The sequence below is a fragment of the Dicentrarchus labrax genome, unplaced genomic scaffold, assembly GCF_905237075.1.
Source record: "Dicentrarchus labrax unplaced genomic scaffold, dlabrax2021, whole genome shotgun sequence".
Taxonomy (NCBI): domain Eukaryota; kingdom Metazoa; phylum Chordata; class Actinopteri; family Moronidae; genus Dicentrarchus; species Dicentrarchus labrax.
In genome coordinates, this window is record NW_026136720.1 from 18,930,622 (window position 1) to 18,944,977 (window position 14,356).

Below are 14,356 nucleotides of genomic sequence, written 5' to 3' on the forward strand. Positions count from 1 at the left end.
CGGGGGGGGGGGCGTGCAACCGAAAGAGCACTCGCTATTCAATGAAATAGTTTCCCCTTGTATTGATACAGCTTTCCTGGCTGAATGAATCCGATTGAGCTGTCCAAAAAAACATCCAAACCCCACCCACCCGGGGCATTCCAGGAGGACTAAAACAAACGCTCGGAGAAAATACTGTAATTCAGACGCAATTTGGCCTGCTCGCAGCCTGTTGGAGGCACACTGGAGAAAGGGAGAAAGAGAGAAACGGGAGGGGGGAGACAGAGAGAGAGAGAGAGAGAGAGAGAGAGAGAGAGAGAGAGAGAGACAGGGAGGGATGTTAGGTGTTTGTTTGTGGGCACTTGCTTCCCCCTTATTCAGAGCCCGAGGTGCCAAGGGAATAGCTCGATGACGTGGGTTGTGGTCTGGGCAGGAAACATGGGGAGGAACTTGTGACTTTATATTAAGTGCCGGGGCGGTTAACAGGAAAAGATAACCTGTTTCTGTTGATATAGCAAGGAAGTGTGAATTCTTGGCACATGCGAGATGTCGCAGAGAGGAACAGGCCCGACGATGCCTTCCACGTCGATTGACTGGCTGACTGGAATTTCCTCGAGTTCACTGTGGTTTTGTTTGGGTGGCTGTGATGGAGTGTTGGAGTGTTGCAGGAATGCTTTCAGGGACATTCCTGCTGTTACAGAAAAGGTGTTTCTTGTGCAAGGGGAGATACTGTTGCATCATACTGGCAACACACTGTATAGACTCATTCTGTGACCTCTTGACTTGTTATCTGTGGTCATTTTTGTGGACCCTTTCGCATAAACAGTTTAGTTTAAGTGGACACTGTGCAAGACTTGTGCATCCTCTGACAAGCGAGTCAAATGGAGAAAAATATGAGAAATTGGGCCATACACAATGATGCTCGAACTTCTACAAAAAAAATTATATGTAATTCATAACGAAATGTGTGAGGCTTTTACAAATTACATAACATTTTTTAGTCACTGTTCGTAATTATTACATCATTGTGGTGGAAGTATACCTCCCATTGCCTGAAGAAATACGAAAATGTCCTTGTTGCACTAATAACAGGTTGTTGACACCACTCACATTACAGTACATGCACTCACTGTATAGATAAAAATAGTGCTTTGTTAAAATGCTGTAGGCTGCCTATAGCATGGGGTTGCCCTCTCTCTCTCTCTCTCTTTCACACACACACACACACACACATACACACTTTAGCATCAACATTTATGGCTGGAATTATTACATAATGCAATTTTCTGATGAGCTTATTGTCATATATTTAGTGTATACATTGTGAATAATTTCCATCATATACATTACACATAGGGTGCAATTCCACATCCACAATATGCCTCTGTGTAGTTATTATGTATATTTTAAAAAACCTTTAAAAAACTGAATTGCAAAAAAACAACAACCCATAATTGTCATAATTACATCGGCAATACAACATTTAAAGGGAAAGCTGCAAGTGAATTCTTATTATTAGAACAAATAATTTGCATAAATTAGGCTTCTTATTTAAACTATGTTACACTATTCTACATTTAAGTATTGCATATTGGCTGTTCCTCCTCTTCTCCTGCCATCCAATCAATCAGTCAACCAAACAGACACCCAGCCAGCCACTCAGTCAGTTAGTCAGACAGCGAGCCACCTAGTCAAGCAGTCAGTCAGACACCCAGTCAGTCAGTCAGTCTGCTGTTTGGCCAGGGTGGAGGCTCGTAGACTGGCTCTTTGTCTGAGCAGAGAAGCCCCAGACACAACAGTGGCCGGCCCTGGCCCCTCACAATGGCCCTCAACACAAAGGCCCACACACTGGGACAATGGGCCCGGCTCAGAGTGGGGGTGGACGGCGGAGCTGAGGTTACCCACCTGCACACTTCAGGACCGGACCCCACCCCATTCACCCCACCCTGCTCACACACCCCACCCCTCTCAAAAAAACCCACATACACATACACAGCTTGTACACCCATCCAGCTTTAAAGAGCTGCTGCAGGTGTCTTCCTGTGTCTGTGGCACAGGAGGAGGAAGCTGGGAGATGCCGTGCAGTGAAAGCATTCATTTGGGTTTCACAGCAGAAGATGTGCTATAATGGAGACCGAGACATGTGTAGTAAAGTTACTACAGGTCAAAGAGTGTCTAGCCAGGGATTAGGGTTCTGCTGGCATACATCACTCACATTGACTATATTTTAAGTAGTAATAAGTAAAATTAAATAAAAATTGAAACAATATTCAGTAGGTTCTATTAGAGCAAACATGCATTTGTTTTGAAGCAGTTATGTGAGGTTGGGTTTGTATTTGTGATTTTGTTTTCAGTTTATTTTATTTATAATGAGATCTCATCATTAAATATTAGAAAAAAATCAATAACCATATAAATGTAATTAGAATATGTGATAAATGGATATGATCAAATATTTGTATTTAAAATCATGAATTCTCTATTTTAGTTTAAATGAATGGTAAAAAAAAATACACTTCCTAAGCTGAATGCAGGGCACATTTTCCAAAAATAAATCAATAAAAATAAAAATGTCTTCAATAATTTAAAATAAAAGTAAAAACCTTATTAGTGGCAGGAACAATTTAAGATGACAATATAATTTAAAACACATCACACAAAATTCATAAGTAAAAACAGTCTTGTCTAGCTCTTCTCTCTCTAACACACACACACACACACACACACATTCACTTACAGAAATACAGATGCTACTGAGACCAGTAAAATAGTAAAAAGATAATTGAAGTTGCAGTATTTTACCGTGCAGTTGAGGGTCATATTCTGAGCTCAAAGCACTTTAATTTTTTATTTTTTTTCCCCATGAGAGCCATTTCCCATAAGTTATTGAATGTTACTGGCTGCAACAAGTGGTCTGCTTTCCCATCTCTCCTTTTCATTGGATGACCAAAGTGTCAATCATCAGCACCAACGCTGGTGGATTCATATTGGGAGTGTCACTGCATTTAGTACCACTCACACAGCTGCTGCAGTTGATCCGCACCTTTGAAAAGAGGGGACTTCAAATAGTGGAAAAATGTACCCTGTATTTTTTTTTGCAGTTATTTGCTTAGGATTACCTTGACAAATTAAGTTTTAATAGATAAAACCAAACAGTGTGTGAGTGTGTTTGTGTGTGTGTGTGTGTGTGTGTGTGTGTGTGTGTGATGGTGAATTTACACCAAGTGTGAAAAGCAACCACAAGTCAGAGATTTAATTTTCTCTTTTAATTGATTGCAACACATTTTATAACCACACATTACAAAATGCACATCAAATATTTTATCAGGCTCAGTTTGCAACCTTATAAGAAAAAAAAAAAAAAAAAAACTACCAAAAATATGCTTTTACAAAATAAGACAATTATAATAAAGTAAATGCCACTTTGGATAACTGTAATCAAAACCCCATTTTTTTATTCTACATTAAAAAAAGCTTGACATAAATAAGTTAGTATAATTTCTCAGTGTTTTTACAAAATTATGTACATAGGTACATTGCAAAGATTTACACAAATACACAGGCATGGTGACTGCATTTATGAGACAAGCTTTTTCTCTCTCCATCCAGGTGTACACTGGTCTCTTTGAATATAACCCACACTTACACACTTACCCACACACAAATAAAGGGAAGCTTTTAGATGCTCACATCTGCATCCTCAGCAGGCTAACAACATTGGTGAAAAAAAAAGAAGAAAAAAAAGCACAAACATACATGGAAATTTAAGTCAAGGTTATCACAAAGTAATACGATGTGAAGTCAATTAAGGAGCACAGGTGGTGCTGGCAACCATACTGAAGCAACCATGTATTTGGTATTGTAGGACATTCAACCCTTTTCAGAAAACATCCTCTCTGAAGAGCATTAAGGCTGATGAAACAAAAAGGAAGATAGTCAAAGAGAGGATGACTTTACAACACAACCTGTGCAGTTTTGTATGGTCTTCATTGTCCTTCAATATCTGAGTACCTCACAACTCCAGAGAAAAAAAATCAAACACACCAATACAATGTGGCTGAGGTGTTCAGGAGAACTTGAGAAAAAAAAAAAAAAAAAAAAAAAAAAAAAAAAATCATATTCCATGATTCAACTGATGCTAAAGGCACCTATCACAAAATAAATATTGGGTGATGTAAAGGAAGTCCTAACAGAAATATTACATTTTTTATTTCCTGCATTGATTTCCTGGGGAAACTTGATCTTGGAGAACCTGCACTTGGTGACACTGAAGTGACCAGAGGAAGGAAAAATAAAAGATGAGCTACATTTGTACCGTTCTTCACTGCTGAGTTAGGAAGATGACGGAGTGAAGATACACTGTTAAGAAACCGTGATTTTGTTTTAAATGTAGCAATTAGGGACTTTGTCAAAGTCACACTGCCTTTCGGAAAATAAAATAACAAAGAAACAGAACAGCATTTTGGAAACATGTATCAAACTACACTGCAATTCTTCAAGTCAAATCAAAATTCACACCTTTTTACATAAAAGGATTTGTGTTCAAATCATAACGCTTTTCTTATGTGCTACATATGGAGAGAAATATAATATAATATGTATATTTATTTACACACAGGTAGTAAAAAAGGAGCAAAAAAGGAAATCAAACCTAATTGCACACTGCTACATTAACTGCTTTTAGAGGCAGTAACTTTTTAATTGAGTGCCACAACTTTAGTGTTTCTATTCAGTGCTTCAACAGCGTCCTCCCCCGTCTTCAGGAGAGCTGATATGTTTCTGATGCTGTGTAGTTCCTCTTCAGAAAAAAAAAAGAAAAAAAAAAAAAAAAAAAAAAACCCCCAGAAATAATAAAAATCGGCCAACACTGAGGTTTCCCACGTAAAAAGGGGAAATACATCTTCGGCTCTGTGGGAAAAATCAGATGAAAGAAAAAAAGTTAATAAGAGTCTGCAGGTTTAAGACTAACTTATGACATGAGATTCATGCATCACTTGCAGAAAACTTTTGCAAATGAGTGAGAATGGACAAAACATTTTGTGCATGCAAAATCTGTAAGTCCTCTTGCACTCTGACTAAAGAGGAAGATTCATTTGAAAGCAACAAGACAGTATACAAAAAATATGGTGTGAAATGTGAATATACTACAATTTGACAGAGCTTTGTTGGCTCATTCAAATGACTCTGTACAAAATATTACAGCTGTAAAAATATCAAAAGGTGTGATTTTACACCAGCACTGTCTTGAATCATATATTTATAGGATTTCTTTTTAAGACGGTTGCTCCCATAAGGCAGAAACAACTAGCAGGGATGTAAACAAAAATCTGATATTTTTTCACAGAACCCTAAACCTGTTGTGTTTCTCCTTCATCAAATACATTGTTTTCTATATATTCCAGTGTACTAAAAATAAATTATGTTAGCCACCCTTGTATCCACAAATAATAAATATACTAACAAGGCAAGTTTAGGTGTTTCTGCCTCACTGCAACTTTTAACAGTTCACATCCTGCCAGGACAATGCACGTTTAATGTCTGTCCTCCAGGCCATGGGCAGCAAAGCACATTGGATTTCAGACCTGCACGACTCTTCTGCACATACTTCACCGGCAGAGACAGATGTGTGTTTTGCAACATCAGTGTGCAGCGCGCTCTCTCTCTCTCTCTCTCTCTCTCTCTCTCACACACACACTCTCACACACACACACACACACACACACACACACACACACACAGAGAGAGAGAGAGAGAGAGAGAGAGAGAGAGAGAGGGAGAGAGAGAGAGAGAGAGACCAGCCCCTTCCCGTCCCTGCTCTGCTCTGCGCTGAGGGCAGTGGCTGCTGACGTGTTACTACTACACTGTTGTTCAGCACACTTGTTGTTTACAGTTTAGTCGGAAACTCTGGCTGGCCGTGGCAGGCAGCGGTTGTAGTAAAAAAAAAAAAAAAAAAAAAAAAAAAAGGTGTAAATGTGCATCCACGTTGTCTTCAGTTTTGCGTCGATCACAGTGCATCGAAACAACCTTTAAAGTGCAAAACTACAACTGGAAGCGTTGGTGAAGTCTACCAGCTGCGACAGCCGCTATTACTACTGGATCAGCCTGACAACACCTTTGAAGTTCACACACTAAAGAGGATTTTGGCTGTCAGAGCTGCACGTTTGTTTGAAGTCAAAATCATTTTTACATCTGAACTGCAAAAGGGTGGGGGGTTGCATCGAGGATACCACCTGATAGTAGCAGAATAACATGATAAAAGATATATCTCTTTAATTTCTATTTTATTCAATTTACAGCTGTTCTGGGGGAGATCAACAGCTGGAAGAGGGGAGATATAGTCTGCATTTACTACCTTACTACACAACCAACACGCAGAAGCCCATATGGATATAGAAATAAAAAATACAAATAAATCCAAAAAAGTTCCTTACCGTGTTCTGGTCCTCACGTTTGCCTCTTGGGACTGGTCTTTCTGGGTGTGCGTTCTGCAGAGTGGCTCAGGCTTGGACAACTAACCTCATCTGAGCTGGTGTGTGACCTCTTATGTTGGGCCGAGGGCTCTGCAAAAGCAAAGTTTACCGTCAGTATCTACTACTTAATAAGAAAGGAAAAAAGAAATTGATAAAAAAATTATAATCAGATTTAGCGGTTTTATCAGCCTTTCATTTGTAAAATGTCATTTTGTTCCAATTTTTTTTTTTAGCCATAAAAAAAAAAAGGAAAAAAAAGAGACTATTTTCGGTGCACTTCAGCCTGATGGGCTACATACCCCCACTGTAATCGATATGCTGCAATAAGCCCCCGCCTGGCTACCTGTTACACTGAACATAGCGCTCATTTTGGTGCAAAAATATAAGTACCGTGACATGCAGGTCTTTTCCTCAGCCCGGGGCACTGCTCCGTGCACTCCATCTGCCCGTCAGACCTGTCGCTGTCTTCGCTCGGAGCCACCACAACACAGTTATGATTCCCATTAAGATCCACGCTAATCCCAGCAGAGCAGACACCCTTCTCCCTCCGCGTCTGCCCGTTGTAGAAATTCGGCACGTCTCTGCAATCCACTAATTCCCACTCGAGTCTGCCGTTGGCCAGCGGCGTGTGATTGGCGAAGTCGAAGCCCCACTTGGCGGTGGCAGCCTCTTCCATCTCCCGCAAATGTCCCTTTAAATCCCTCTTTAACTCTTCGTGGTCCACCGAGCCGAAGAGGCTTCTGCAGGCTGACGGTTTCGGGTGATCTGAGACCCGGGAGTCCGTCCGCTCCAACGTCGGGCTCCCGTTTGATAGTCGAACATCTGACATTTTCCCCTAAAGAAAAGACAAAATGTGTCAAACGGCCGGGAGCGTCCAGTTTTTCACAAGAAAAACACGCCGCTGAAAAACAACGGATATCTCCTTGTTGCTTAGCAAGATCCAAAACAAGCGTAAAACGACTTATGCCATGCATACGTCGAGCTGGAGACGGTAACGGCCGCGGTGTCGTGAAGCCCAAAGCTGTCTCCGCGGATCATCAAAACAAAGTGCACAGGAACTGAAGCCGCTCTGTCAATTTCGTCCGTAGTGGGAGAAACAGCAAACAAACCTTCTCAGCACCCAATATGGCGATTGAAAGATGTACTTGAGAGAGGAGCTTGACTGGGGGGGGAGGAAAAAAATGATTGACACAAGGAGCTATTTAAATGCGAAGGCCGCTCATTGGTCAGAACGCTTAAGCCCGCCCCCGTCTCTTAAGGTGGACCAGTTAGTTGCAGCATCCAAGCACGTCCGTGTTTTTAACACCAAAATCCAAGCTTTTCTTCAAACTAGACTGCTTTTGGCAGCGAGAACATTGAAAATGAAAATTGAAACTGTTAGACTGTCCTCCAAAAAAGTAACAGACACAAGAGTAATTTGATTATTTTGGGACAAAGCCTTTCTTTAAAAAAACAAAAACCCCCAAAACATGTTGCATTTTATTTTTTGTAAGAGAAAACGGCCATTAGTAAAGCAATGCAGCTCCCAGCTAATACTATATTTTGCATCCTTCATCCCTTTCCCACTTTTCCAGCTATTCATACTCATTTTAGCTTTTATCTTCTCATTCATACATTAAGACAGAAACTCCATTCAAACCATTTAATGTTCCAAAACGTTCATACATTCCGTTTTATTAAACTATTCAATCCCAATCATGCTAATTTGACCCTTTCCCACTTTTCCAACTTTTCATACTCCTTCAGCTGCTTCTCCAGACCCTGTCCCCATCTCCACAGGCCCCCAGGAAAAAAGGAGAAGAACAGATGTACTAGGATTAAAAAGCAACGCACATCTCCACATTCAGTAGTCTGTAAATGCACAAAAATAAATAAATAAAAATAAATAAATCCTAAAAGAAAAAACAAAGAATGACAGAGAAAGGTCCTGTGTGCTGGAAGTTAGAAATGGTTATTTACACCACAGTGAAAACTTTTTACTAAAAAGGTAAAATATAACACCAAGCTTCAAAAAAATATTGGACCAATGGAAATATAAAATATATGGAATCTAAAAATAAGCTAAAAGCAAGATTAGTTTATTTTGTTATTTATTTAAAATCTAATTCTTTCCTTTCTGGTACAGTTTACACCTTCCACTACATAGACAGAAAAAATAGCCACATTAAGACAGATGTTGGCCTTATGTTCACATCAAACTGAAAGACACATGGTTTGCTTAAAATAGAACCATAACCTGTTTGCCAGAAATGTTGCAATTTAATTTTAATGTGAGCAATTATTTACCTATGGGGTCACAGCAGGGAATGTGGTGCAGCTGTGTGAGTGCCTGTAGCGCCACCATTATGACTGAGACCATGCTGCCCCCTAGTGTTCACTTTACAAGACCTCTGTAGCAGTACAAAGTCAGCAGCCAACAATCTTTGTATCAAATGCTTTTTAATACCATAGCTTTAGATTAAACATCACATATGTACATATTTATATGACAACCACAGGAAATAACAGTAAGAGTTCAGGCTATGCCAAAAGCGCAGTGTGTTCCAAAATATCAGTCCATCCACGTCTCCTCACTGACACTGCAGAGGTGTTAGTCACCTACCTTCCCAATCAGTCCGTCATAAGTCAAAACTGCTTCCACGTGAGAGCAGATATCCTCAGAGACTGAGCCACTTGATGATGTAGAAGTTCCTCCTTCCTACTCTGAGCAAGGTAAGTCCGTTTGATAGGATATGCAGTTGGGGGATCAGTACTTGCTCTGGTTTTTCTGTCTTCTTGTGGTTGATCCACACTGCTCCTTCCAAAACCATTCGATACCTGCACACAAACATTTCAACAGTCAGTTAGTACAGGGTTTTCCTACTCTAACCTGTCTGAAATAGTCAGGATATGCAAAGGACATGCAAACGTATTAAAATTGTCCTCCATGTTTGTATGGATGTATTCTGAACTTGTTTTCTCAAACCTACAATGTGAATAAAGTATGAATGGAAATGATGGAAATTCCAACCAATATCAAAACTGCAGTGCATCACACATCAGACAGATTATTTTGGGTACTGTGCCCACTGTAAAAAATAAATGGCTTACAAATTATTCAATGATTTGCTGAAGTTGTTAGCAATTCATTTTCTCTTTATCGACTAATTGTACATTGGAATACTGTCCCATGTAATGCACACTTAAATGTCACTTAATATTAATGCATGAATGTCAATAATTCTGGCAAATCGAAGAATCATTTGAGCCATTTATCAAGAAAAAAAGTACCAAAAAAAAATGTATTCATCCTTGGTATTCAACGTGGGAACTTGCTTTAGCACATGAAAATACTGGGAAGGGGCATCCTCTCTCACCCTCAAATCTGTTATTTTAGCATAGTGGATGACTCTACATACTACAATACCCATAAGCCACAGCCGCCATTTCCATGGAGAACAACCCAGTCAGAGGCACTAATCAGAGTGGTAGCAAATTCAAAACCTTTGCAGTTGTTAAACGTCCAGTGTGTAGAATTTAGTAGCATCTAGCCCTGTAGTTGCAGATTGCAACTCACTCGTTTTACCCTCCCTTTCCAACCATAAGGGAGAAACTGTGGTGGCTGCAAAATGCAGAAAAACACGAATGGCCCTATCTACAGCCAGTGTTTGGCTTGTCCCTTCTGAGCTACTGTAGAAACATGGTGTTTCAACATAGCAGCCTTAACAGAAGTGGCCTGCGGTGTCTGTAGATAAAAACGGCTCATTCTATGCTAACGAAAACATGACAATTAGGGGTGTAAGAAAATAGAGAAAAATATTCTATTGTGATATTGTATCGATTGTCAAAAACACTTCATTTTTACGTTAAAACCCCAACTGCTAGATAGCAGGGTTAGAAATGTAAACTGAGGGTTATGATGTTGGATGTGACAGAATTTAAAACTAGGCGACTGGATGTTTCTTGACAAAATGCTCCTTGGGAGTCGTAGTTAACTTCCTCCCTCAAACTTGTTTTACACACAAGCTTTAACCTTTTAATCAAAAAAGGTGTTTTTTTTCCTCATGCAGTTGTGAATCCTTTGGCCTGATAATTTATCCGGGAGAGGTCCGTGCTGATACAAGCTGTAGAAAAAGCTCCAACAGTGAATCATGTAACATTGTCTATGGCAAAATGCCAGAGGTGCTGGAAATAGCTCCTTCTCCTTTGTAACTCTTAAGGAAAGCAGGATGGGAGTACCTACCCTTTGGCTCCCTCTGGGATGGCGTTGATCATGCGGCAGGTGTCTATCACAGTAGTTCCTGGCTCCAACAGCAGCTCATGGAACGGAGCCTCCTTGAAGAGCTCCTGAAGCTCCTCATCACTCATTTCCTCCAAGGCCTGTACACTGCTGTGGTACAGTGCATTGGTACATCTGCAACGATGATGCATGAAATATGACTTATCTTCTCTGGATAGGTAAACTGGCCCCTCTACAAGGAGGTTAGAGGTCACGAGCAGCTACATAACAGTGACCCTAGTGGAGTTAAGGATGTTGTGTCTTCCTATGTCGCACACGTATTATTGTTAAACTTAATAAATTCCTGCTGCATTTAATAGGTTGACCTAAATACAGTGTATAAAACTGTAAGAAATGATCAACATCATAATTATATTGAATAAAAGAGCATTAAATACTAAAGTCCAAACACACACACACACACACACACACACACACACACACACACACACACACACACACACACACCAGGGCTCAAATTTTTAAGAGTGCGACTAATAATTTTTCTAGGTCGCACTGGTGCACCTGACGCTGCCCGGGTGAAAACATACAATTATTTCGCAAGTGCATCATGTCTCTGTGTTCTCCTGTGAGCGAACTCACACACTCATGGTAGGATCATATCGGGTTCTTAACCAATAAGAGACAGAGCTCGGGCGGGTCTTTGCCTCTGATTGGCTGTGGTCCTGTTCACTGCGCTAAGTTGTGTGTGTTTAAAAATTGCCGAGCCCCGGTCCTTCGGCTACAGCATCAGACTCGGAACCAGAGGAGGAGACAACCGAGTCTGGAATAGAGCCCGGCTCCGAGACCCAAATTAAAAAGTTCAAAATATATTCCTTCAGACAGGACTGGCTGAAACAATTTCCCTGGCTGAGGTACAACAAAGGACGTAACGCAATGAACTGCGTGTACTGTCAGGAGTGCGGTCAGAATATGGCCGGAAATAGTGCATTGTGAGCGGGTCAACAACGTTTCATATCGCACTTTTATTTGGAAATGTTTTATTTTGCTTAGTGTTTTAGTTTGAAATTTAGTTTCAATTTCAGCTCAGTGAAGCACTTTAAACACTTTATTTTTCTTTTTATATAGAATTGTGCTTCAAATAAAGACAAACATTTCTCTACACCTTATTGTTGTTTAAAAATCATTCACATTATATGAAAGTTATGGAGAGCGATAAAGGCGACGCAATGAAAAATTTGGGTGCACCTACATTTTGTGCTGGTGCACCTAAAAAAAAAAAAAAAGTTAGGCGCACTAGTGCAACCAATGCACACACACACGCACACACACACACACACACACACACACACACACACACACACACACACACACACACACACACACACACAGCTGTTCTGACCTCTTTGCACTCTCCAGACCCTCCTTTCCATGCACCAGTTTGGTCACTTCTGCAGCCAGTCGTTTGTGTGCGAGGCGTTTACCTGGATCCTCTCTCTGCTGCACCATCAGCCTCTCCACCTCTGCCAGAGGCAGGAAGGTGAACAGTTTCAGGTACCTGCAAAAAGACCACACCATATATCTCAGCCTCCTATTACACTACACAGAACGCATACATTTACATGATGTCAGATTATACCTCAAACAGACGGATTATGTGATTTATGAGAGGTTTTCAGATCTTGCGCTGTTATATTTTTAATCAAATGCAGGCTTCATCTTCACCTACTTTTCCACACTGGCATCAGGCTGCCTGAGAAAGTACTGGTAGAGTTCAAAGGGAGACGTCTTGTCTCTACTGAGCCACACTGCGTTGCCCGCCGTCTTCCCCAGCTTGTCCCCGACAGTGCTGGTCACCAGAGGGATGGTCAGGCCGTACGCCTCCTCACCGCTCACTCTACACAGGAATCAGGATTTATTAAACAATGTTGCCAATGTTGAAATACCTACACCATGTCTGGTGTAGGTATTTCAAAACCTGTGAGTTGAACAGTACACATTGGCCTTTTTGCATGCTTATCATAAGGCGTGGCGGTAACTCAGTTTCCAGTGGAATCAAATGGGGATGTGATCACACTGTTATTTTTTGTGTATATGTTGTTGATCAAATTCAGGATTTCAAGCAAATTGTAATGTGAAGTACACTGCAATTAACAACTAACAAAATGAGGAACCAGAGTTGTTTAAAATGTGTGGAGTTTGGTGCCTCCAGGTTGAATCTTGCAGCATTATTTGTAGTCTAGGTGACAGCAGACTGCCTTCATTAATCTATAACATATAATTCAAGAGCTCTTCTGAAGATTTAGGTGATATTTTTATCACTAAGGCCAAACACACGCGTCACCTTGGTGGCTAAAAACACAAAGCAGGTCTCAATCTCAAGTGTGTCAACGTTTGAAATGGTTTTAAATGTGTTTAACTAAAATAAATAGCTGCTAGGTATGTATGCAGAATTCAAGAGTGGCTCCTGAAAGGTCACTCAATACCTTCAGTCACGTTTCTGGTGTGTATACAGTTTCTAAATGCTAAGTTATATGTTCAATAATCAGAATTTTGAACGAGGTTTGGAACAATGCGCTCTCTCTCTCTCTCTCTCTCTCTCTCTCTCTCTCGCAATACAAAACAGATATTGCCGCAACAATAACCCGTTTTTAAATAGGATGGACATTTACTTGTGAATGAACTCATGGCCAGACATCAAATTGCCCAGCTGGTCGGTGCCCCCGAGCTGAATCTTGCAGCCGTATATTTGGTGCAGGTGGTAGAAGTCATAAGCTTGAAACACCTGGTAGGTGAACTCTTTCAGGCTCATACCGTCTGCGCTCTTCAGCCTGGACTGCACGCTGTGGCGGCTGAGCATGGTGCCCATCCTGAAGTGCCTCCCGGCCTCCGACAGAAACCCCACCACGTTCCAGTCCTTGTACCAGCTCAGGTTGTTGAGCACAGTCACGGTGCCCAGCTTCCTGGAGCTGTCGTGAAAGAGCAGCTCGTGGTTGGTGAAAATCCTCTGAATGCACTCGCGGACGCTGCGGGTGTTCGCCTCCGCGACGTCAGCGGACATCCGCTCCCTCTCGCTCGTTTTCCCGCTCGGGTCTCCAATCTGCGCCGTGGCCCCTCCGATCACAGCGAGCACGTGGTGCCCGGCGTTTCGGAAGTGCAGCAGGCCCACGAGAGCGAGCAAGTTGCCCACGTGCAGGCTGTCGGCCGTGGGGTCAAAGCCGCAGTACACAGTCTGAGCACCGGACTGGAGCAACCGAGGGAGCTGTTCCTGCGCTGCATCTTCTGGGAAAGAGTCCTTCAATATACCGCGTGTATTTAGAGAAAAGAGCAGTCCGCTGTGTGCAGCTGAAGAACAGTGAATATTTGACCGAGGTGTAAGGCAAAGACTCGTTCGCCTTGGCAGAATACAGAGTCCATGCCGCGATACATAACGACAGGTCCTCGCCATGGACGCAGCCATGTTGGACAATGTGACAAGAACACGGAGGAGGAGGAGTAGTTGAGAATCATGGGTAGTTTGTTTGGAGTAGAGCGCCCTCTAGTGTACTGGGTTGTAACAGAACAGCCCCTCAAGGCTCTTCAGCCCTTCAGTGTTTTGGTTGCAGCAGTTCCCAAGCACATTGTCAGTGTCAGTGTCATGCAGATGGACGGATTCGTCCACTTGGGGGCGCAAATGAGCCACGACCCC

At 41.6% G+C, this 14,356-nt stretch overlaps 2 protein-coding genes across 2 annotated transcripts; both read right to left on the reverse strand.

Moving 5' to 3' along the window:
* Positions 1–3,226: 3,226 nt before the first annotated feature.
* Positions 3,227–7,643, reverse strand: cdkn1bb (cyclin-dependent kinase inhibitor 1Bb). The gene is made up of 4 exons (XM_051382107.1): positions 7,426–7,643; positions 6,840–7,284; positions 6,411–6,539; positions 3,227–4,887 (listed from the first exon to the last, which is right to left on the reverse strand). Exons 2-3 carry the CDS (start codon positions 7,276–7,278, stop codon positions 6,424–6,426), a joined length of 555 nt encoding a protein of 184 aa, XP_051238067.1. The 5' UTR covers positions 7,279–7,284; positions 7,426–7,643; the 3' UTR covers positions 3,227–4,887; positions 6,411–6,423.
* Positions 7,644–8,869: 1,226 nt separating this feature from the next.
* On the reverse strand, positions 8,870–14,143 carry yars2 (tyrosyl-tRNA synthetase 2, mitochondrial). Its single transcript, XM_051382106.1, has 5 exons — positions 13,341–14,143; positions 12,398–12,565; positions 12,071–12,226; positions 10,672–10,842; positions 8,870–9,266 (listed from the first exon to the last, which is right to left on the reverse strand). The coding sequence occupies exons 1-5, from the start codon at positions 14,126–14,128 to the stop codon at positions 9,107–9,109; spliced, it is 1,443 nt and encodes a 480-aa protein (XP_051238066.1). The 5' UTR covers positions 14,129–14,143; the 3' UTR covers positions 8,870–9,106.
* Between the last annotated feature and the right edge of the window lie 213 nt (positions 14,144–14,356).